Source organism: Heterodontus francisci, chromosome 9 (assembly GCF_036365525.1).
Source record: "Heterodontus francisci isolate sHetFra1 chromosome 9, sHetFra1.hap1, whole genome shotgun sequence".
NCBI classification, from domain to species: domain Eukaryota; kingdom Metazoa; phylum Chordata; class Chondrichthyes; order Heterodontiformes; family Heterodontidae; genus Heterodontus; species Heterodontus francisci.
In genome coordinates this window covers 76,662,031-76,685,027 of record NC_090379.1, presented here as the reverse complement: position 1 = coordinate 76,685,027, position 22,997 = coordinate 76,662,031, and the positions used below count along the sequence as shown (strand labels likewise).

The window sequence follows — 22,997 nt, the reverse complement described above, 5'->3', positions numbered from 1 at the left end:
CCTTCAGTCATTTTTTGATATCACGCGGAGTGAATCAAATTGGCTGAAGACTGACATCTGTGATGCTGGGGTACCACAAAGATCAGTGCTTGGGCCCCAGTTGTTCACAATCTATATCAATGATTTGGATGTGGGGATTAAATGTAATCTTCCCGACTTTTCAGATGACACAAAACTAGATGGATGCGTGAGTTGTGAGGAGGATGCAAAGACGCTTCAAGTGGATTGGAGAGGCAAAGCGAGTAGGCAAAAATTTGGCAGATGGAAACAATGTGGAGAAATATGAGGTTATCCACTTTGGGAGAAAAAACAGAAATACAGAGTATTTCTTAAATGGTGAGAGGCTGAGAAGTGTTGAACTTCAAAGGGACTTGGGTGTCCTTGTTTATGAGTCACTGAAAGCTAACATGCAGGTACTGCAAGCAATTAAGAAGGCAAATGGTGTATGTTGGCCTTTATTTCATGAGGATTTGAGAATAGGAGTAAAGATGTCTTACTGCAATTATATCGAGCCTTGGTGAGACTGCACTTGGAGTATTGTATGCAGTTTTGATCTCCTTACCTAAAGAAAGATATACTTGCCATAGAGGAATTGCAACGAAGGATCACCAAACCACTTCCTGGGATGGAGGGGTTGTCCTGTGAGGAAAGACTGGACCTTTATTCTCTGAAGTTTAGAAGAATGAGGTGTGATCTCATTCAAACATACAAAATTCTTACAGGGCTCGACAGGCTCGACTGGCTGGGCAGTCTAGAACCAGGGGGCACAGTCTCAGAATAAGGGGCAGACTATTTAGGACTGAGATGAGGAGGAATTTCTTCACTTAGAGGGTGGTGAATCTTTGGAATTCTCTGCCCCAGAGGGTTGTGGAGGCTCAGTCGTTGACTTTGTTCAAGATTGAGATTGATAGATTTCTACATATTAAAAACATCAAGGGAATAGTGCAGGAAAAAGGTGTTGAATTACAAGGTCAACCATGATCTCATTGAATGGCGGAGCAGGCTCAAAGGGCTGAATGGTCTACTCCTGCTCCTATTTCTTTTGTTTTTATTTTCCTATCAAGCCTGCCCAAAATGCTGTTGTCAAGTACACTATCAGGAAAGGCTTTGAAGTAGGAATATATATGAGTTCAACGGGAAATTAGATATTTTCTGCAAAGAGGTGGCTTTGGAGGGTATCGAAAGAAGCTTGTTATAGGGGTTTGATGAATGAGACAGGGACAGGATTGTTGATTGTAATGGTCTTTTCCTAAAAATATTCTCAAGCTATAACCAGTATAATCCTGACTTCGTTTTTTAGGATCTAGCAATTGATTCTTTGTTTAAAAAGAAGTAATCAAGAAAGTGTAAGCATATAGAATACAAAAACATTTACGTCAGAGTTAGCACTGTGGAGCGAATTTTTAAACAGCCATGGAGGCAGATGGGCCAACAATTTCCCAACATAGACTGGAGTGCCGGTCTCCCACCTCCAGGCCATTTTCATTCCGCAAGGAGTTGGCAGGGTTGGTGGTGAGACCAGTTAAATGGCCACTCAGCAGAAGCTGACTGGAACTTTCCGGTCAGCTTGCGAGCCCCCCACTGAAGCCGAAACACGGCCAAGGGATGGAGGCAGCTTCCTGGGGAGGGAAAGCAGCACTCCTTCCCGCTAGGTAACCCCCGCCATGGCCGACAGCTGTGGCCACAGGCCACCCAGTGGAGGGGTTGCCCTTCCATTATGACAGCTTGTTTGATGGTGAAAATTTTAAAAATCTCTTCAGACTGCAGCTCTATCATGAGGTGCTTTCTCTCTTTCTTACCTGCATTGGCAGCTTCCACCTCAGATGATGGGGCTGCCGGTGTCCTTAATTGGACGGCAAGTGCGCACCCTGGCCACTGATTGGCCTGCTGGCAAAGATCGTGTCGGACATCAGGCCCTGACGCGATGTGTGGTCGGGAACTCAGAAATTGTCACAACGTAGGTGTCTCGACCCCAGAACAAAAATCCATCCCTATATTTTAAAATTGCCTTTGATTGGTTGCATGCCTATGAATTTAGGTACAAGTTTTACAATGAACAAAACTTGTTCATTCAGTATTGCTGTAGTATTTTAGCCTGCCTTAAGATCTGATCTGTTCTGTTTTATAAATGTGTTACTAAATCTTCTGAAAGCCTCTGTGGAGTCACTTTTCCTATTTGGGTGAAGCTGCTGGTTAAACTTCCTCATTTTACTTGTAGAGACTACCAAACTAGCATGTGCTTTCATGTGAAGACAGACCAGAAATCATTGCATCAGATAATTTCTTGGAATGCATGTCTAATTAAGACAGTCCTCAAGGAGACCTTGAAGGTGTCCTGAGAGGGTGCATAACTGGCTTTTATCAGTCAAGAAGTAAAAGAATTTACAAAAATAACATCACCTGTAGGTCCTAGTGAAGCATTTCAGAAAGCCGTACGGTTAATGTGAGGAGTAATTTGTAGTGAAATAATAGAGGCCAAGTATGATATAAATGCCTGCCACTCAAAATGGGTCACATTCAAAGTCATTGCTACTTGAAGGGAGAATGATCAACTTTTTGCATTTTTCAGAAGAAATGCTTGATAAGACTTTGGAATTTAACATGGAAAATGTTTTTGGATAAATGAAAAGAGCAAAAAGTATTGGATTGGATGGGTGGAAAGTACGGTGCTATAAGCAGGTGTTCTCTAAACTTATGGCTCCTACAGAAAGCATAAAACTACATGTTAGAAGGTGTAGTTGCATGACTCACTGCCATTAACTTTGATATTGCTGACTCTCATTTGTGCTTTTTCAGAGTAATTTCCACTGTTTAATATGTCTTGGGGGTGGAATAGGGGCAAGAGGCCTAGAGAACAAGTCTTGTTGGAAAGCGATACATAGTTAGGAGCCATACCTATAGTTGTACCATTTTTCCTTTAAACTTGTCAAGTGATCATGGCTTGGATTGCTTACCTTACATTGGTGGTGCTTGAGGAAAATTTAGGTTATATCTCAAAATACTACACCAAATTTAAAGATGTGATGCAAATCCCGATTAGTGTAATTTCCTGGAGATGTTTCCAAGCAGTGTCTCTGGCTTTTTAGTCTGTTGATCGCACCAAATTGATCTTTCAGCATTGCTTAAATCCTGTAGGTGGGCTATTCCATTAGTAGACTTGGAAGGACAAATACTGTCTACATTTAGTACCTTCCAAATCAGGTCAGAGATTCATATAAGAAAAACAGATGCAGATCTGCACACTGGCACTTTGTGTCTTAATTGTCATCTGTAGAGGATATTTTGAAGAATATGAAATTAAAAGTAATTTTAGAGGACCACTTACAGTAATTGCAACTCACTTCAGTTCTGAAGACCTTCCTTGAATCCCTTAACTATAGATTGGTATTCAGAACACAAGAAACGTGGAAAATGATCTTAGTCATTACATTGAATATTGTCTCTTGTGGGAAGTATAGTGGGTGGCTATTTGGCTAGCTATACATGCAAATTACGACATTGAACTTATGATAGGGAAAATCAATAAGCTATTTGCGAGAATAAAATTGGTGTACTCCCTTCACAAATTAAGACTTCTGAATGGAATTAATGATTCCAACATGGTTCACCTGATATGTTTTTATTGTATTAGTATTAATTAAAAGCTAAATTCATTTTGGCAGAGAAAATGTAGAGAGAAAAACTGAATGCATTAATCTGACATAAAATTAAATTGATCTAGGGAGAAAGAGATTTTACCAATGACTATTGTAGGAGAGCTCAAGTATTTAACGAATTACTCAAAAATGGAATCATACAATTTCAATTAAAAGCACCTGTTGTTTACCAAAAGTAAAATAATATAATTTCACTGTTAACTTCACACATTTTGAATGTAGACATGGTCTCGCTAGACTTAAAATATGTCGTCTTCTGCCAGTGCTGCTAAGTCTGTGGAAAATTTTAGCGAAATAACTACTGCCAGTATAAAACCAGAGGCATTAAACACTGATATCTTTGTAATTTACTACAGCACCTCTTTATGATAAAGTTATATAAGGGAATCCATGTGAGCAATGCATACAGCAGCTTCCTTTTTGTATGCATGCATCTTACTGCAAAGCCCAATACCTTAAATATATAAAAAGGACAGACATACAATCAATCTATAAAAAAAAAATCTCCATGCCAAACCACAGACAAATGTAATCTGAAAATAATTTAATTACTTAACTTGACTGCTTCTTTGTGTGAATCAGTTGCCAAATGATAAAAAGTTGTTTCCAAGCATCAAAGTGGCCCATTTATGTATGTTTTAAAGATGAAAAGGCATGCTATTAGCATTCAGAAACTGTAACTAGTGGTCAGCAATAAGAAAGTTAATTTTGTGTTAAGTACACCATTTGAACTTTTGGTTTAGTAGAACCTCATATGCATCTCTAGCACCGAAGGCTTAAGACGGTCTACTTTTACTGGTGCTTAACTCCATCAAATTGGCTTGCAAATAGAGTCTTTTTTGGTGACATTCAAAGCAGCCTTTTAGTATTTTTTGATCTGTTTGAATTGAAGCCATGTTAAACTGAGCAACATATCCAGTGTTTATTTTTTGTGGTGTGAGAGAGAAGAAACATTGAGCTTGCAGTCATTTTTATGTTGTTTTTCAACAGTCAGTTTTTAATGCTGTGCACTGTATTGAAGGAGCAACAACTTATATTTATATAGTGCCTTCAACATAATAAAACGTCCCAAAGTGCTTTACAGGAGCATTGTAAAACAAAAAATGACACTGAGCCACAGGAGATGATATTAAGTCAGATGACCAAAAGCTTGGTTAAAGAGATAGGTTTTAAGGAGTGTCTTAAAGGAGGAACGCAAAGCGGAGAGGTGTAGGGAGGAAATTCCAGAGCTTAAGGCCTAGGCACCTAAAGGCACAGCCACCAATGGTGGAGTGATTAAAGTCGGGGATGCACAAGAGGCCAGAATTAGATGAGTGCAGATATCTTGAAGGGTTGTGGAGCTGGTGAAGATTGCAGAGATAGGGAGGGGTGAGGTCATGGGGGGATTTGAAAACATGCATGACCTCATAGTTAAGGCGCCCCTAGGTAGCAGCGATCATAATATGATTGAATTTTACATTCAGTTTGAGGGAGAGAAGAGTGAGTCCAAGACTAGTATTTTAAACTTAAGTAAGGGCGATTATGAGGGCATGGAAGCAGAGCTAGATAAAGTGAACTGGCAAATTAGGTTAAGGGATAGATCAATAGAGATGCAGTGGCAGACATTTAAGGGGATATTTCAGAATACACAGAATAGATACATTTCAACGAGAAAGAAAAATTCCAAGGGTGGGTCCCGCCATACATAGTTAACTAAAACAGTTAAAAATAGTATCAAACTTAAAGAAAAAGCATATAATTGCACAAAAATGGATGGCAGGTCAGAAGATTGGACAGAATATTAAAAAAGCAAAGAATGACTAAAAGATTGATAAAGATAAAATTAGAGTACGAGAGAAAGCTAGCTAGAAATTTAAAGACAGATAGTAAGAGTTTCTATAGATATTTAAAAAAGAAGAGTTAACAAAGTGAGTGTTGGTCGCATAAAAAGTGAGTCTGGGGAATTAATAATGGATAACGGAGATGGCAGATGAATTGAACAGATATTTTGCATAGGTCTTCACTATTGAAGATACAACTAACATCCCAGTATTAGCCGTATGTCAGGAAATGGAAGGAGGGAGGAACTCAAGAAAACTACAAATCACCAGGGAAGTGGTACTGAACAAATTGTTGGAGCTGCGGGCTGGCAAATCCCCAGGTCCTGATGGACTTCATCCTAGGGTGTTAAAAGAAATGGCTAGAGAGATAGTTGATGCGTTAGTTTTAATTTTCCAAAATTCCCCAGATTCGGGGAAGTAAAAGCCGGCTATCCAGCCCAAACACGACGGGACCCGTGACATGTGTCGGGCTCGGGTCAAACTTCCGGGTCCAGCATTCGGGCTTGGATTGGGCTGGGCCGGGTCGGACATGCTCTATCACAACCTCAGGTGAGTGGCTCCACTGTTAATGTAATTTTTGGACTGGAAAGGTGGTTTTGTTACAGTTATTTTGTTGCTTGTGCAGATAAGCAACTAAGTGAAAAACGGAAGGTAGGTTAACTGATGGTCGGGTCAGGTGCAGGAAAAAATGGAAGGACTCGGGCCGGGCTCGGGGTCGGATGTGGTTCTGTCGGGATCGGGTCGGGTTTCGTTCACAGACCCGAGCCAGCCTTTACGGGGAAGGTTCCGTTAGATCGGAAAATAGGGAATGTAACTCCTTTATTCAAAAAGGGAGGGAGACAGTAAGTAGGAAACTACAGGCCAGTTAACTTAACATCTGTTTTAGGGAAAATGTTAGAAGCTATTATTAAAGACGTTCTAGCAGGGCATTTAGAAAAATTCAAGGTAATCAGGCAGAGTCAACATGGTTTTGTGAAAGGAAAATCATGTTTAACCAATTTATTGGAGTTCTTTGAGGGAGTTACATGTGCCGTGGATAAAGGGGAACCGGTGGATGTATTGTACTTAGATTTCCAGAAGGCATTTGATAAGGTGCCACATCAAAGGTTATTGTAGAAAATAAAAGCTTATGGTGTGGGGGGGTATTGGCATGGATAGAAGATTGACTAGCTAACAGGAAACAGTAGGCATAAGTGGGTTATTTTCTAGTGTAGATGTAATGAGTGGTGTGCCACAGGGTTCTGTGCTGGGGCCTCAATGTTTTACAATTTATATAAATGACTTAGATGAAGGGACCGGAGGTACGGTTGCTAAATTTGTTGATGACACAAAGATAGGTAGGAAATTAAGTTGTGAAGAGGACATAAGGGGGCTACAAAGGGATATAGATAGCTAAAGTGAGTGGGCAAAGACCTCGCAAATGGAGTACAATGTGGGAAAGTGGGAAATTGTCCACTTTGGCAGGAAGAATAAAAAAGAAGCATATTATCTAAATGGTGAGAGATTGCAGAGCTCTGAGATGCAGAGGGATCTGGGTGTCCTAGTACATGAATCGCAAAATGTTAGTATGCAGGTACAGCACGTAATTAGGACAGCTAATAAAATGTTATCGTTTATTGCAAGGGGAATTGTGTACAATACTGGTCTCCTTATTTAAGGAAGGATGTAAGTGCGTTGGAGGCAGTACAGAGAAGGTTTACTCGACTAATACCTGGAATGGGCGGGCTGTCTTAAAAGGAAAGATTGGACAGGCTAGGCTTGTATCCACTGGAATTTAGAAGAGTAAGGCGACGTGATTGAAACATGTAAGATCCTGAAGGGTCTTGACAGGGTTAATGTGGAAAGGATGTTTCCCCTTGTGGGAGAATTTAGGGGTCACAGTTTAAAAATAAGGGGTTGCCCATTTAAGACACAGATGAGGAGAAATTTTTTCTTTCAGAGGGTCGTGAGACTTTGGAACTCTCTACCTGAAAAGGCGGTGGAAGCAGAGTCTTTGAATATGTTTAAGGCAGAGGTAGATAGATTCTTGATGAGCAAGGGGGTAAAAGGATATCGGGGTTAGGTGGTAATGTGGAGTAATCAGTTCAGCCATCAACTTATTGAATGGCGGAGCAGGCACGATGAGCCGAGTAGCCTACTCCTGCTCCTAATTCATACGTTAGTAATTTTAAAATCAAGATATTGCTTGACCGGAAGCCAATGTAGGTCAGCGAGCACAGTGGTGATAGGGGATCAGGACTTGGTGCAAGTTAGGACATGGGCAGCAGAGTTTTGGACGACCTCAAGTTTACGACGGGTAGGATGTGGGAGACAGCCAGGGTACTTTGGGTTTGTCAAGTCTAGAGGTAGCAAAGGCATGAATGAGGGTTTCAGCAGCAAATGAGCTGAAACAGGGGCAATATCGAGCAACATTACAGAGATGGAAACAGGTGGCCTTAGTGATAGTACGAATATGTGGATTGAAGCTCATCTCAGGGTCAGATATGCCACCAAGGCTGCAAACAGTCTGGTTTAGGCTCAGACATTTGCCTGGGAGAAGGTTGGAGTCAGAAGGTAGAGAATTTTGGAGTGGGAACGGTGACCAAAAACAATTACTTCAGTCTTCCCACTGTTTAATTGGAGGAAATTTCTGCTCATCCAGGCGACAATGCATTTAAGGACCTTGGAGAGGAAAGGGAGGTTAGACATGAGCAGTAGTTTGCAACGACGGTGGAGTCAAAGGTTTTTTTGAGGAGAGGGGTGATGATGGCAGATTTAAAGGAGAGAGGACGACACCTGTAAAGAGAGAACTGTGAACAATATCAGCTAACATGCAGACCAGGAGGGATATTTGGGCGGTCAGCAGTCAGCAGTTAGCGGGAATAGGGTCGAGGGAACAGGGATGTGTCTCATGGATAAGATGAGCTCAGAGAGGCCATGAGGGTAGATAGGAGAGAAACTGGATAAGATGCAAGTTCAGTGCTCAGGCAGGGCAACTTCAGAGAAAAACTTCAGAGGTCCTGCAAACTGAATATAGGGAGTTAGGCAGAAGGTTAAAAAGCAGGACCTCCAGGGTTGTAATCTCAGGATTACTCCCTGTGCCACGTGCTAGTGAGGGTAGGAATAGGGGGATAATGCAAATGAATGCGTGGCTGAAGAGCTGGTGTAGGCGGGAGGGCTTCAGCTACTTGGATCATTGGGATCTCTTCTGGTGCAGAGGTGACCTGTCCAAGAAGGATGGGTTGCATCTAAACTGGAAGGGGACCAATATCCTTGCGGGGGGGGTTTGCTACTACTACTCGGGAGGGTTTAAACAAGTCTGGCAAGGGGGTGGGACCAAAAGTAGTAGTCTCTCCGATGAGATAGTTGAGGCAAATGTAGAGGTTAAAGCGAGCAGGTCCAGTAGGCAGGCCGGGCAGGGGCAGGATAGGGAGCGTGGAAGGTCTGGTAGGCTAAACTGCATTTGCTTTAATGCAAGAAGCTTTACAGATAAGGCAGATGAACTCAGAATGGATCGGTACATGGGACTGTGATATTATAGCTATTACGGAAATGTGGTTGAGGGATGGGCAGGACTAGCAGCTCAATGTTCCGGGGTACCAATGCTTCCAGTGTAACAGAGGTGGAGGTAAGAGAGGAGGGGGAGTTGCACTATTGATTAGGGAGGACATCATGGCAGTACTTAGAGAAGATATCCCTGGGGGAATGTCCAGCGAGGCTATACGGGTAGAACTTAAAAATAAGAAAGGGGTGATCACTTTGATGGGATTATACTACAGGGCCCCCAATCGTCAGAGGGAAGTGGTACAGCGTATATGTAGGGAAATCACAGATAGGTGTAGGAATTATAGGGTTGTAATAGTAATGGCGCACTGACACGGAACACAAAAGTCCGAGTGTATCAGGCCTGTGTCCTCAGTACCTTGCTCTACGGCAGCGAGGCCTGGACAACGTATGCCAGCCAAGAGCGACGTCTCAATTCATTCCATCTTCGCTGCCTTCGGAGAATATTTGGCATCAGGTGGCAGGACTATATCTCCAACACAGAAGTCCTTGAAGCGGCCAACACCCCCAGCTTATACACACTACTGAGTCAGCGGCGCTTGAGATGGCTTGGCCATGTGAGCCGCATGGAAGATGGCAGGATCCCCAAAGACACATTGTACAGCGAGCTCGCCACTGGTATCAGACCCACCGGCCGTCCATGTCTCCGTTATAAAGACGTCTGCAAACGCGACATGAAATCGTGTGACATTGATCACAAGTCGTGGGAGTCAGTTGCCAGCATTCGCCAGAGCTTGCGGGCAGCCATAAAGACAGGGCTAAATTGTGGCGAGTCGAAGAGACTTAGTAGTTGGCAGGAAAAAAGACAGAGGCGCAAGGGGAGAGCCAACTGTGCAACAGCCCCAACAAACAAATTTCTCTGCAGCACCTGTGGAAGAGCCTGTCACTCCAGAATTGGCCTTTATAGCCACTCCAGGCGCTGCTTCACAAACCACTGACCACCTCCAGGCGCGTATCCATTGTCTCTCGAGATAAGGAGGCCCAAAAGAATAGTAGGTGATTTTCACTTCCCTCATATTGACTGGGACTGCCGTAGTGCTAAGGGATCAGATGGGGAAGAATTTGTTGAGTGTGTCCAGGATAGTTTTCTGAAGCAATATGTGGATGGCCCTACTGGAGAAGGAGCTACACTTGACCTCCTCTTAGGAAATGAGGATGGGCAGGTGGTTGATGTGTCAGTGGGGGAGCACTTTGGGCCAGTGACCATAACTCTATTAGCTTCAAGATAGTTATGAAAAAGGATAGGACTGGTCCTCAGGTTTAAGTCCTAAATTGGGGGAAGGCTAATTTCAATGGCATGCGACAAGAACTCTCAAAAGTTGAATGGGAGAGGCTGTTTACAGGTAAAGGGACTTCTGGCAAGTGGGAGGCTTTTAAAAGTGAGATAGGAAGAGTTCAGAGCCGGCATGTTCCTGTTAGATGGAAGGGCAAGGCTGGCATGTTAATGGAACCTAGGTTGACGAGGGATATTGAGGGTCTGGTCAGGACAAAGAAGGAGGCAAATGTCAGGTATAGGCAGCTGGGATCAAGCGAGTCCCTCGAGGAGTATAGGGGATGTAGGAGTACACTTAAGGAAGTTTGGAGGGCGAAAAGGGGCCATGAGATTTCCCTGGCAGATAAGATAAAGGAGAATCCTAAAAGATTCTATAAGTATATTGAGAGTAAAAGGGTAGCAAGGGAGAGAGTAGATCCCCTTAAGGATCAGTGTGGCAATCTATGTGTGGAGCCACAGGAAATGGGCGAGCTCTTAAATGAATACTTCTCATCTGTATTTACCGTGGAGAAGGTCATGGAAGCTAGTGACTTCAAGGGAGGGAACAGCGATATCCCAAGGATGAGGTATTGGAGGTTTTGAAGTGCATTAAGGTGGATAAATCCCCCGGGCCTGACCAGGTGTATCCTCGGATGCTATGGGAAGCAAGGAAGGAGATTGCTGGGGCCCTGGCAGATATTTTTGTATCATCATTAGTCACGGGTGAGGTACCGGAAGACTGGAGGATAGCTAATGTTGTGCCTTTATTTAAGAAGGGCAGCAGGGATAAGCCCGGGAACTACAGGCCGGTGAGCCTTACATCAGTGGTGGGAATGTTATTGGAAGGGATTCTGAGAGACAGGATTTATATGCATTTGGAAAGGCATGGTCTGATTAGGGATAGTCAGCATGGCTTTGTGTGTGGGAAATCATGTCTCACGAATTTGATTGAGTTTTTCGAGGAGGTGACCAAGAGGATTGATGAGGGCAGGGTGATGGACGTTGTCGACATGGACTTTAGCAAGCCCTTTGACAAGGTCCCGCATGGTAGGCTGGTCCAGAAACTTTGAACACATGGGATCCAGGGTGAGCTAGCAAATTGGATACAAAATTGGCTTGGTGATAGGAGGCAGAAGGTGGTAGTGGGGGGTTGTTTTTCAGATTGGAGGCCGGTGACCAGTGGTGTGCCGCAGGGATCGATGCTGGGGCCTCTGTTGTTTGTCATATATATTAATGACTTGGATGTGAATGTAGGGGGCATGATTAGTAAGTTTGCAGATGACACCAAAATTGGTGGTATAGTGGACAGTGAAGAAGGTTGTTTCAGGTTACAACCGAATATAGATCAACTGGGAAAGTGGGCAAGGGATTGGCAAATGGAATTTAACGCAGACAAGTGTGAAGTGATGCATTTTGGGAAGTTAAACCAGGGCAGGAAATATACAGTGAATGGCAGGGCCCTGGGGAGTGTTGTTGAGCAGAGAGGTCTTGGGATGCAAGTACATAGTTCCCTGAAAATGGCAACACAGGTAGACAGGGTGATGAAGAAGGCATATGGCATGCTTGCCCTCATCGGCCGAGGCACTGAGTACAAGAGTTGGGATGTCATGTTACAGTTGTACATAACGTTGGTTAGGCCGCATTTGGAGTACTGTGTGCAGTTCTGGTCGCCGCACTACGGGAAAGATGTGATTAAGCTAGAAAGGGTGCAGAAAAGATTCACAAGGATGTTGCCAGGTTTGGAGGGCTTGAGTTATAAAGAGATATCGGATAGGCTGGGTCTGTTTTCCCTGGAGCGAAGGAGGCTGAGAGGGGACACATTAGAGGTATATAAAATTATGAGAGGCATCGATAGGGTAGATAGCCAAAGTCTGTTTCCCATGGTAGGGGTGACTAAAACTAGAGGGCATAGATTTAAGGTGAGAGGGAGGAGGTTTAAAGGGGATCAAAGGGGCAAATTTTTCACGCAAAGAATTTTGGGTATCTGGAATGAGCTGCCTGAGGAGGTGGTGGAGGCAGGAACAGTAGAAACATTTAAGAGGCATCTGAACAGGTACTTGAATGAGCAAGGCATAGAGGGATATGGAATTAATGCAGGCATGTGGGATTAGTATTGATAGGCACTATGGTCGGCATGGACATGGTGGGCCAAAGGGCCTGTTTCTATGCTATACGACTCTATGACTCTAAATGTTGGCCATGTGGGCTAGTGGGACGGAGGGGCATAGCTGAGGCAGCTGACCGAATGGTGTTGCGACCAAGTGAGAAAGGGATCTGGGGTTCCCTCTCAGCCTTCACCTGGTCTTACTGTAACAGGGTTTTATTTATTTATTTTTTTTAGATTAGAGATACAGCACTGAAACAGGCCCTTCGGCCCACCGAGTCTGTGCCGACCATCAACCACCCATTTATACTAATCCTACACTAATGACCACCTCCAGGCGCGTATCCATTGTCTCTCGAGATAAGGAGGCCCAAAAGAGACACTAATCCCATATTCCTACCAAACATCCCCACCTGTCCCTATATTTCCCTACCACCTACCTATACTAGTGACAATTTATAATGGCCAATTTACCTACCAACCTGCAAGTCTTTTGGCTTGTGGGAGGAAACCGGAGCACCCAGAGAAAACTCACGCAGACACAGGGAGAATTTGCAAACTCCACACAGGCAGTACCCCGAATCGAACCCGGGTCCCTGGAGCTGTGAGGCTGCAGTGCTAACCACTGCGCCACTGTGCCGCCCTTATCTTAAGCACCGTGTTTTTTTTAGCTCCCCCTTAGTGAATACTTGTTCACTAACTTCCAATTATAAGGCAAAGAAACTAGCCAAACAGGTTTTCTTAGGTTTAAAGAAAAAAGGTTGAACTTTATTAAACTTAAACTCTAATTCGGTTAACGCCTACGGATACTCGATGTGCCCACGTTAGCATGCATACGCAGTACACGTGCAGATAGAGACAGAAAAGAGCAGAAGAAATAAAATGGAAAGGTTTGAGTCAATATCTGAAGATGGTTTTGGTTACTCTTGTTTGAGCTCGCTGTAAAGTTCTTGATTGTAGATAGATCTTGCTTTTCGTTGGGGTCCAGTATTCTTCTTAAACCTTGTTCAGTGGAAGAGACTTTTCTCTCTTGCAGTTCATGTGTCCTCAGTGGGTCCAGAGGCTTGTGAGAAAGAGATGGGAGCACACAAGAGATGTCTTCTCACTTTAGGAGCAAACAGTCTTTCTCAGTTCAAACTCTCTGTGGCTCGATCAAAAAAACCCTGGACCAGCTAGTTGGTCATGTGACCAGCTGGTTTAACTAGTCCTGGCTTTTGTGGATTGTATCACCCGAGCAATCTCTGGAATGCACTTCCTTAAGCTTTCAGCATCTGGTGATGAAAATCCATTGCGGGTTAAGTGGACATGGGAATAGCCTTTTGTCTCCATAAGCACTGTCTGTTAGTATGCAAATGTCCTTCCAGCCAAGTGTCTGGTGATTTTTTTTAACAATCCTTTTTTCACTCCAGCAACAGTTTAAAATTAATGTCATATGACAAAATTAATATGCCTCATTCTTGGCAGGTGGGGGCCTGCATGACAAATGGTCTCGATAGTGACAAAGAAGTCCATAAACTCATGGCACATTGTTGGAAGTGAGGGTGGAGAGGACAGAGGAGAAGGGATTCAGAAGACAGTTGAAGTAGAGGAAGAAACCAGGGATTATCTTTGCATTCCAGGATTCCTGGAATAGTGAACAGTTTTAACAGATGAGAACAGGGCCTGAGTACTTTATGTGGTCCAGCCAGATCTGGCGGTGAATGGCTAAGCCAGTTGTCCACAACATCCTTTCAAGCCTGCATCCCTTGGACTTAGAGCATAGATGAAGGCCATACCCGAGGGAACAGCCATGGTAAGAGAGCACAATAGTTTTATTGGGGTCTAGAGCATCAGAAGTGGAGTTGAGGATGTGGTTGAGTAAATCAGTAGCTGCAGAAATGTTCTAGTGAAGGGAGTGCTAAAGGCTAGCTAGTTGAGATTTTGAAAGGACAGTTGTGACTGAATTGGGGGATGATTTTTTTTCCAGGGGCAGATACAGAAGGAGGTACAGTTGGGGCATGGAAGGGGGAAACCAGAAAATAGTAATTAAGGTGCATATTGTTGAGCATTCTTGAAGCCAATAAATATTTATTTTAGAATGCAGTAGATATGTAGAGAAGTAATATTTGAATATACATTGGAACATAGAAACAGAAATAAGCCATTTAGACACGTGAGCCTGCTCCACCATTTAGTGAAATAATGGATAATACGTACCTTAGCTCCATTTACCTGCCTTTGATCCTTATCTTTCGACACTCTTACTGATCAAAAAAATTCGATGTCACACATCAGATTGCATCTCAACCTTCTAAACTCAAAGAAATACAAAACTATGCAATCTGAACTCAGAATTTAACCTTTAATTCTCTGTTATCATTCTGGTGAAGCTGCACTGTGCCCCCTGTTGAGATCGTCTTGTTCATGGTTTGTATTCATTTTCTAGAGGTAACTTTTAATTTGGAAATTTATTTTTATTGCAAGACAAATGAAAACACCTCATTTGAGAAGCTGTGAAACAAACTTAGGGTGGTTACAATTCAAAAGGTGACCCATGTTTATTTTATAAAATCATAATAGGAAGTGCGGAGACTCTAAACAATGGGAACCCCTCTGAACTTCTTGATGGAGATGGCTGTCTGCAGCTGCCTCGATCAGGGGTTTAAATTATTCATATGATTTCCAAAAACAAAGAGAAGTTTTGGAGTGGAGGTAATTGGATTAAATTGCTATCTGGGGCATCCCATATGTACCACAGTGCAATGGAGATAGATGATGCAGGGGGTACCTGTTGGTGTTTTGATCTGTGTGCTTGCTGACAGACAAACAGTTGGCTTTTGGAAAAGCAGTTGGTTTTTGGAAGTCAGTTGGACTCAGCAGCAAAGAGGCCATCGGGAACCTGGGGTGTTTCTGCTTTGAGGCAGGCCCGTGCTCATGCTGAGAAGTCCAGATTCAGGAGGTGATCTCATACCTCGGAAGATACCTGAGAAACTAAGGAATCGAAGTAAGTCCCTAAGAGCTGTGGTACACTTTGGATTGGTCCCAGGAGAAGTGACAACCCACCAAAATCCTGTAAAGTATAGGGGAACTCTAGGGATGGAAGTAAAAGTCAAACAGGAGTGTTCTATAAGATTTTAAGTCTAAAATATAGGTGTCTCAAGTTGTAATGTCAATTTAGCAGTGTTTTTCTTTGTTTAACTCTTGTACAGTAAAGTTTTTATGTAAAATGTGAAACCTTGTGATGTAATTCGTTCAGTAATGACTGGGAATTTGACTTTCTCTTTTTAAAAGTTAACAGTCCTTATGGAATCGTAACACGCCTCCAACATCAATATATCTTTGAGGTTCGGTGCCCAAAACTCAGTTTGGTATACCCGATGCAGTCAGACGAAGGCTGTGTACAGCTAAAAACATTGCTTTTTCATTTTTGCTTTTCAACAATCTTGAGACAAAGGCTAACATTCCATTCGACATTCTGATTACTTATGTAGCTTTGCACTAGCTTTTAGTGATTTGTGTACAGAGGTACTTGTATCCCTTTGCTTCTATATGAATGCACATTATTGCTTTTGATTGCAAATGTAAACTATGTGGTGTCGAAGAGCCGATTTTTTTTTCTCCTCGGATTAAAACAGTGTGCCTTTAAGACAGAGAGGGAAGCTTTTGGATTTCTGAGGCACAGTGTGCCAGCTCCACTTGTTACCTCGGCCACAGCAGGAGAGAAAGGTCACATGGTATACTATAACAATTTAACTGTGTGGAAAAAACAGAAAAAAACAGTTTTGAGAGACTCACCAGCATAGGGTGCTACTGAAGAAGACTTATCTATTTCTCTCAGCAGAAAATTCTACAAGGAGCTACAGGCCAAGTTAATTGCCTAAGGAGGAAATAACCCTTTGAAGCAACCGTTTGTATTGCTGAAGTAAAGTTTCGACTGAGAGACTCTAGGGTTTAAAATTCAACTTGACCTATTGCTGTGCTCATCGTTGAAAGAAGTGTTTGATACCTGCTGCAGCTGGCTAATATTGCACATGAAGCAGGAAAAGTTGAGTTTAGAAGAGCCATGAGACTTGAATACATGAGCACAACAGTAGCACCCACCATTGTTGAGCCTCTCCTGACACGCACACTGCAGCCATCTTGAATCAGATAGGGGAGGGCCAGCATTGATTGGGTTTTCAGTGCCATGTCACTCTTGCACTCTGTTTTCTCATGCAAAGCTGTAGGAGTCCTGAGTCCAGAAGAGTGGTATTGGCTGCATAGCGCGGCTCTTGTTTTCCCCTCTCAGGATGACAGCCTGCCTGCACCCCAACTACCCACTCCAGCTTCTGACCCAGTGTCCTTCTCAATGCCACACAGCCAGCTGGGCAACATGCTGCAGTCTGTAGTGGGCCCCGCAAGGCCCACAGCTATTCGAGGTTACCCACCATGGCCATCTGAAATGCCCTCAATCGAAACCTTTGCGCCCTCCACCTCTCAAACTGCAGTCACTGGGTTTGCACCTTATAGGAGCACTAGGATAGGTAATCAAGCACACAAGGCAGGCATTAGAGGGTTCTACAAGGGTGATTCTTATTTATTCCAGTTAACTCGTATTCAAATTTGAATCGAGTTGCTGAAGCAAAGTTTCTGTTTTCTGGGATTTGTCTTGGTGTTCTCATTTGTAGTCAGGATTCCTAAGGCTGGACTGAAGGAAAGTGATTGTAGTATAGACAGTCATGATGAGGATTGTGGGATTGATGGTGTATTGGGAATGGGATGGTTGTTCAGAAGAAGCAACTCTTGGCTGAGTTATTCTCAGAGCTCAGGCAGCTAGTTGTACTGGTGGTTACTCCACTTCTTGTTGCCCAGGTGATGGCAGAATGCAAAATGATAACTTGTATATCCTGTAACTTCATTATCAAACCTTTCTAAAAATGTGTGTCTGATAAAGGATAATGATTGGGAGTGATTATAAGGAAGTAATCTCTTGGTGTTCAGATAGTGTCATATACTATGAGAGAAGAGCTCAAGTAGCTTATTGTTATCTGAATGCTTGAATGTTTTTATCATAATGATTTCCGCCACCTTTTTTTATGACTAGTCAATCTCCCATGGTGTTGCGTTAAGGGAGTTAAGACCATGTCTAGTCTTCTGGTGAAGCAGGGTTAGAGAACCAGGGATGACTGGAACAGTGCATGTAGACATAATTCAGTCCTTATTTTAAAGTCTGTCAATTATCTTTGATTTGATATGATTTATACTGAGCCAAACTTACTGCAATTTGGGAAGGAGAGGAATAGTTTGTCTGCAGTGCAGGTTCAGGAACTAGGAGATGCAAAAACTAAGGAACCACAGAACCACTACTGCTGGGATAGTGTCATTACTGTGCAAAAATTTACAGAGACAGTTTCATTATAAATGTTGGCATAAGAATTTATTGTGGATAGATTTAATAAAAATGGGAGAACAGGAAGGTATGTACAGATGTAAGATTTTTGGTAAAAGCAAAATACTGCGGATGCTGGAAATCTGAAACAAAAACAAGAAATGCTGGAATCACTCAGCAGGTCTGGCAGCATCTGTGGAAAGAGAAGCAGAGTTAACGTTTCGGGTCAGTGACCCTTCTTCGGAACTTCGGTTCCGAAGAAGGGTCACTGACCCGAAACGTTAACTCTGCTTCTCTTTCCACAGATGCTGCCAGACCTGCTGAATGATTCCAGCATTTCTTGTTTTTGTTTAAGATTTTTGGTATATTGTAAATGTATACATGGAATAACGACATTAATTGAAATGAAATAAATTAATGCTGACCAGTTGTGCTTCTGTTTTTCTAATTAAGGAAAATGGCCTTCAATAAGTCTGACAAATCCCATGAATTTCTATCTTTAACATGTGCAATGAGGTTTGCTGCCTAAATACTACAATTTTGCATAAAATGTCCAGGAAATTGTGAATAATCTGTTTCTGACTGGAGCTAGAGAATAACAAACCATTTGCCCTATTATTTTGAAAATAGCAAATAACTTTTATTAAAGTCACAAATGACACTCTATGTGACTGTGACAAAGATAAACTATCTCCCTCATCCTCCTCGACCTGTCTGCAGTTTTTGGCACGATTGACCACACCATCTTCCTTCAACGCCTCTCCCCTGTCATCCAGCTGGGTAGGACTGCAGTCGCCTTGTTTCATTCTTATCTATCCAGTCATGGCCAAAGCATTTGCAATGGCTTCACTTACTGCTCCATTACCTCTGGTGTACCCCAAGGATCTATCCTTAGCCCTTACAATTTCTCATATACATGCTGCCCCTCGGTGGCATCATCCGAAAACAAAGCATCTGTTTCCATATGTATGCCGCGACACCAACTGTACCTCACCTTCACCTCTTTTGACCCCTCCATTGTCTTTAAATTGGCTGACAACGTGGCCGACATCCAGTAATGAATGAGCAGAAATTTCCTCCCAACTAATTAGTGGGAAGACCCAAGCCATTGCCTTCAGTCGCACCACAAACTCCATTCCTTCGTCACTGATGCCATCCCTACACCTGGCAACTATCTGAGACTTAAACTGACTGATTGCAACCTTGATGCCATATTTGACACCAAGATGAGCTTCTGACTGCATATCCACACCATCGCTAAGACTTCCTATTTCCACCTGTGTAACATTGCCTGACTCTACCCCTGCCTCAGCTCATCTGTTGCTGAAACCCTTATCCATACCATTGTTACCTCTAGACTTGACTATTTAAATGCACTCCTGGCTGACCACCTACGTTCTACCCCTCAGTGAGGTTAACATCATCCAAAACTCAGCTGCCTTTGTCCTAATTCACACCAAGTCCCGTTCACCCATTGCCCCTGTGCTCGCTGACCTACATTGGTTCCCTGTGAAGCAGCACCTCAGTTTTAAAATTTTCATCCCTTCATGGCCTTGGCCCTCCCTACCTTTGTAATCTCCTACAACCCTCCGCGAGACCCCTGTTGCTCCAATTCTGGCCTCTTGAGCATCCACAATTTTAATTGCTCCATCATTGGCAGTTGTGCCTTTAGCTGCCAAGGCCCTAAGCTCTGGAATTTCCTCCCTAAACCTCGCCGCCTCCCTACCTCTCTTTCCTCCTTTAAGGTGCTCCTTAAAACCTGCCTCTTTGACCAAGCTATTGGTCATCTGCCCTAATAGCGCCTTCTGTAGCTCAGTGTGAAATTATGTTTGGTAACACCCCTGTGAAGTGCCTTGGGATATTTTCCTACGTTATAGGTGCGATATAAATACAAGTTGGTGTTATTCATATTGTGTAGTTAGATTCAACGCAAGTGAGTTTTATTTTGCTGTAGTTCCTTTTTCTGCGAGAGAGATTGGCAGTGGGAATTATGGTAGATTTCAGCAGCCCATTCACTCTGTACCATTGATTTGGGATGATATCTACACTAAACAAATAACATAATGGTGTGATCCTTTTTAACATGTCATTCTTAATCTTTTTAATGACAGAAACTGTGATTCATATAATATAAACACCAGCATAAATAAATAATCTTTATAAAAGGAGTTTAATAAAACTGCTGGAACCCTTATGAATATTGCACTGCCATTCTTAATAGCCAATGACATGAATTTCTGATTATCTCCTTTACAGAATCTACCAGTGACTCGTATCTTGGACTACCTAATAGAGATGAAATCCAATCCTGTGAGTAGAATTCCTATTAACCTTATAAGATAAGAAATACAAGATGAAAGTTAAAATTATCCCAGTATCGGTACCTCACTCAAGAATATAGACATATAGGAACAAGAGTAGGCCACTTAACTCCTCGAGCTTGTTTCACATTCCATTAGAATCATGCCTAATCTATACCTCAGTTTCTTTTACCTGCCTTTGCTCCACATGCCTTGATGCTCTTCAGCAAACAAAACTCTATTGATCTTAGTTTTGTAAATTGTGATTGGCCCGGCATCCATGTCCTCTTGGGGCAGAGGGTTCCAAATTTTCACTACCCTTTTGTGTGAAACAGCCTTCACAGTTTCATGTTGTCATGGAAGTGTTTTCTTTTTCTCTGTTAAAAAAACTAAAGGTGTGTTTTTAAGACTGAGAGCAGTTTTTATATTCTCTGGGAACAGTGTGTGAGCTGCAAGCCTGTTTCCTAAGCAACAGCAAGAGAGACAGGTCACATGTTGTATTGTATCAGTTTGACTGTGTGTAACGATGACTAGAACTGGTTTAAACTGGCTGAATGGGATCGATCCGGCCGAATGGGATCAATACAAAGACCAGCAAAGGGTCACAAAGCAGCTTATAAGGGCTACTAAAAGAGATTATGAAAGGAAACTTGCAAGGGACATCAAAATCAATAAGAAGAAATTTTATAGTTACATAAAGGGAAAGTGGGTGGTCAAGAGCAATGTAGGCCCACTAAAAACTGAAAATGGAGATATTGTCATTGATAATGGGGAAATGGCAGACATGTTGAACAATTACTTTGCTTCAGTATTTACAGTTGAAAAGGAGGATAACTTAACGGAAGTCCGGAAAAATTAATAGCCGATAGGGGACATGAACTTAATACAATTAACGTAAGTAAAACATCAGTAACAAGGAAATTAATGGAACTAAAGAGTGAGAAATCTCCAGGACCTGACCGTTTCCATCCAAGGGTGTTAAAGGAAGTAGGCGAGCACATTGTAGATGCCCTAACTATAGTCTTTCAGAGTTCCCTAGATTCAGGAGTGGTCCCTCTGGATTGGAAAGTTGCACATGTCACTCCACGTTTTAAGAAGGGTGAAAGGGGGAACCAAGGAAATTACAGACCAGTTAGCCTGACATCTGTGGTGAACAAGTTGCTGGAGTCTATAATCAAGGATAGGGTGACTGAACACCGAGAAAAATTTCAGTTAATCAGGGACAGTCAGCATGGATTCATGACGGGAAGGTCGTGCCTGACAAATCTCATTGAATCTTTTGAAGAGGTGACTAAGCTGGTGGACAGGGGAATGTCTATGGATGTTATTTATATGGACTTCCAGAAGGCATTTGATAAAATCCCACATAAGAGACTGTTAACTAAGGTAGAAGCCCATGGAGTTGAGGGCAAATTATTGACATGATTAAGAAGTTGGTTGAGTGGTAGGTGACAGAGAGTGGAGATAATGGGTAAGTACTCCGATTAGCAAGATGTGACTAGTGTCCCGCAGAGATCTGTGTTGGGGCCTCAATTATTCACATTATTCATTAACGACTTGGATGATGGTATAGTAAGTCATATATCCAAATTTGCTGATGATACAAAGTTAGGCAGCATTGTCGTCAGTCTAGATGATAGCATAACATTGCAAAGAGATATTGACAGACTAGGTGAGTGGGCAAAACTGTGGCAGATGGATTTCAATGTGGGCAAGTGTGAGATTATCCATTTTGGACCAAAAAAGGATAGAGCAGGGTACTTTCTAAATGGGAAGAGGTTAGGTACAGTGGATGTCCAAAGAGACTTGGGGGTTCGGGTGCCTAGATCTTTAAAATGCCACGAGCAAGTGCAGAAAATAATCAATAAGGCTAATGGAATGCTAGCCTTTATATCTAGAGGACTGGAGTATAAAGACACAGAGGTTATGCTGCAGCTGTACAAAACCCTGTTAGACCCCACGTGGAGTACTGTGAGCAGTTCTGGGCACCACACCTTAGGAAGGATATATTGGCCTTAGAGGGAGTGTAACGTAGGTTTACAAGAATGATACCTGGACTACAGGGGTTAAGTTATCGGGAGAGATTACACAAATTAGGCCTGTTTTCACTAGAATTTAGAAGGTTAAGGGGTGATCTGATCGAAGTCTTCAAGATACTAACAGGAAAAGACAGGCTGGATAAAGATAAACTATTTCCACTGGTTAGAGATTCTAAAACTAGGGGGCATAGTCTAAAAATTAGGACCAGACCGTTCAGGAGAAGAAGCACTTCTTCACGTAAAGGGTGGTAGAGGTTTGGAACTCTCTCTCACAAACAGCAGTTGAAGTTAGAACAGTTGTTAATTTTAAATCTGAGATAGATAGATTTTTGTTAAGCAAAGATATTAAGGGATATGGGCCAAAGGCAGGTATATGGAGTTAGGCTGTGGATCAGCCATGATCTCATTGAATGGCGGGACAGGCTCGAGGGGCTGAATGACCACCTCCTGTTCCTATGTTCCTATAAAAGGAATCTTTGCATTGTTGGAGGTTGCAATTTCCTTTTTACTTCCAGTCTCTGAGAAGTCTCTGCCTCAGGAGTGACTTTCAGTTGCCTTTTGTGTTTCTGGGAGTTCTGGAATTCTCAGTAAAGTTTCTACTGTTAGACTGCTAATTCAAAATCCAAATAGACCTATTGCTATACTCCTTGTTGAAAGATCTGCATGACACCTGCTGCAGCCGAAGTGCCGTGAGCGCATATCCATTATAGACTGTTCATCAAACTCGCCTGGGGTTTCGAGCGGCATCTGACTATTCGACTCTGGGCCACCATCCGACCCGCTGGGGTGGTGTAAAATTCAGCCCAGAGTTGCCAATAAATCACAGCATGAACCAAGCATTTAAATTGGTCGCTTTGGTCGTTGAACTTAATGGCATGAGCTGATGCAGTGTCATACACTAGCCTGTCAACACATTGTGTAAGGCAATTAGAATGC

The 22,997-nt window shown here is 42.7% G+C and overlaps 1 protein-coding gene across 2 annotated transcripts in view; it reads left to right on the top strand.

Moving 5' to 3' along the window:
• scfd1 (sec1 family domain containing 1) overlaps window positions 1–22,997 on the top strand; it is a 209,582-nt gene that overhangs the window by 152,773 nt on the left and 33,812 nt on the right. For both annotated transcript variants that reach the window (XM_068038345.1, XM_068038346.1), the window contains one exon: window positions 19,979–20,032. In XM_068038345.1, the coding sequence (XP_067894446.1) occupies window positions 19,979–20,032 (54 nt within the window). The remainder of the gene's footprint in view (window positions 1–19,978; window positions 20,033–22,997) is intronic.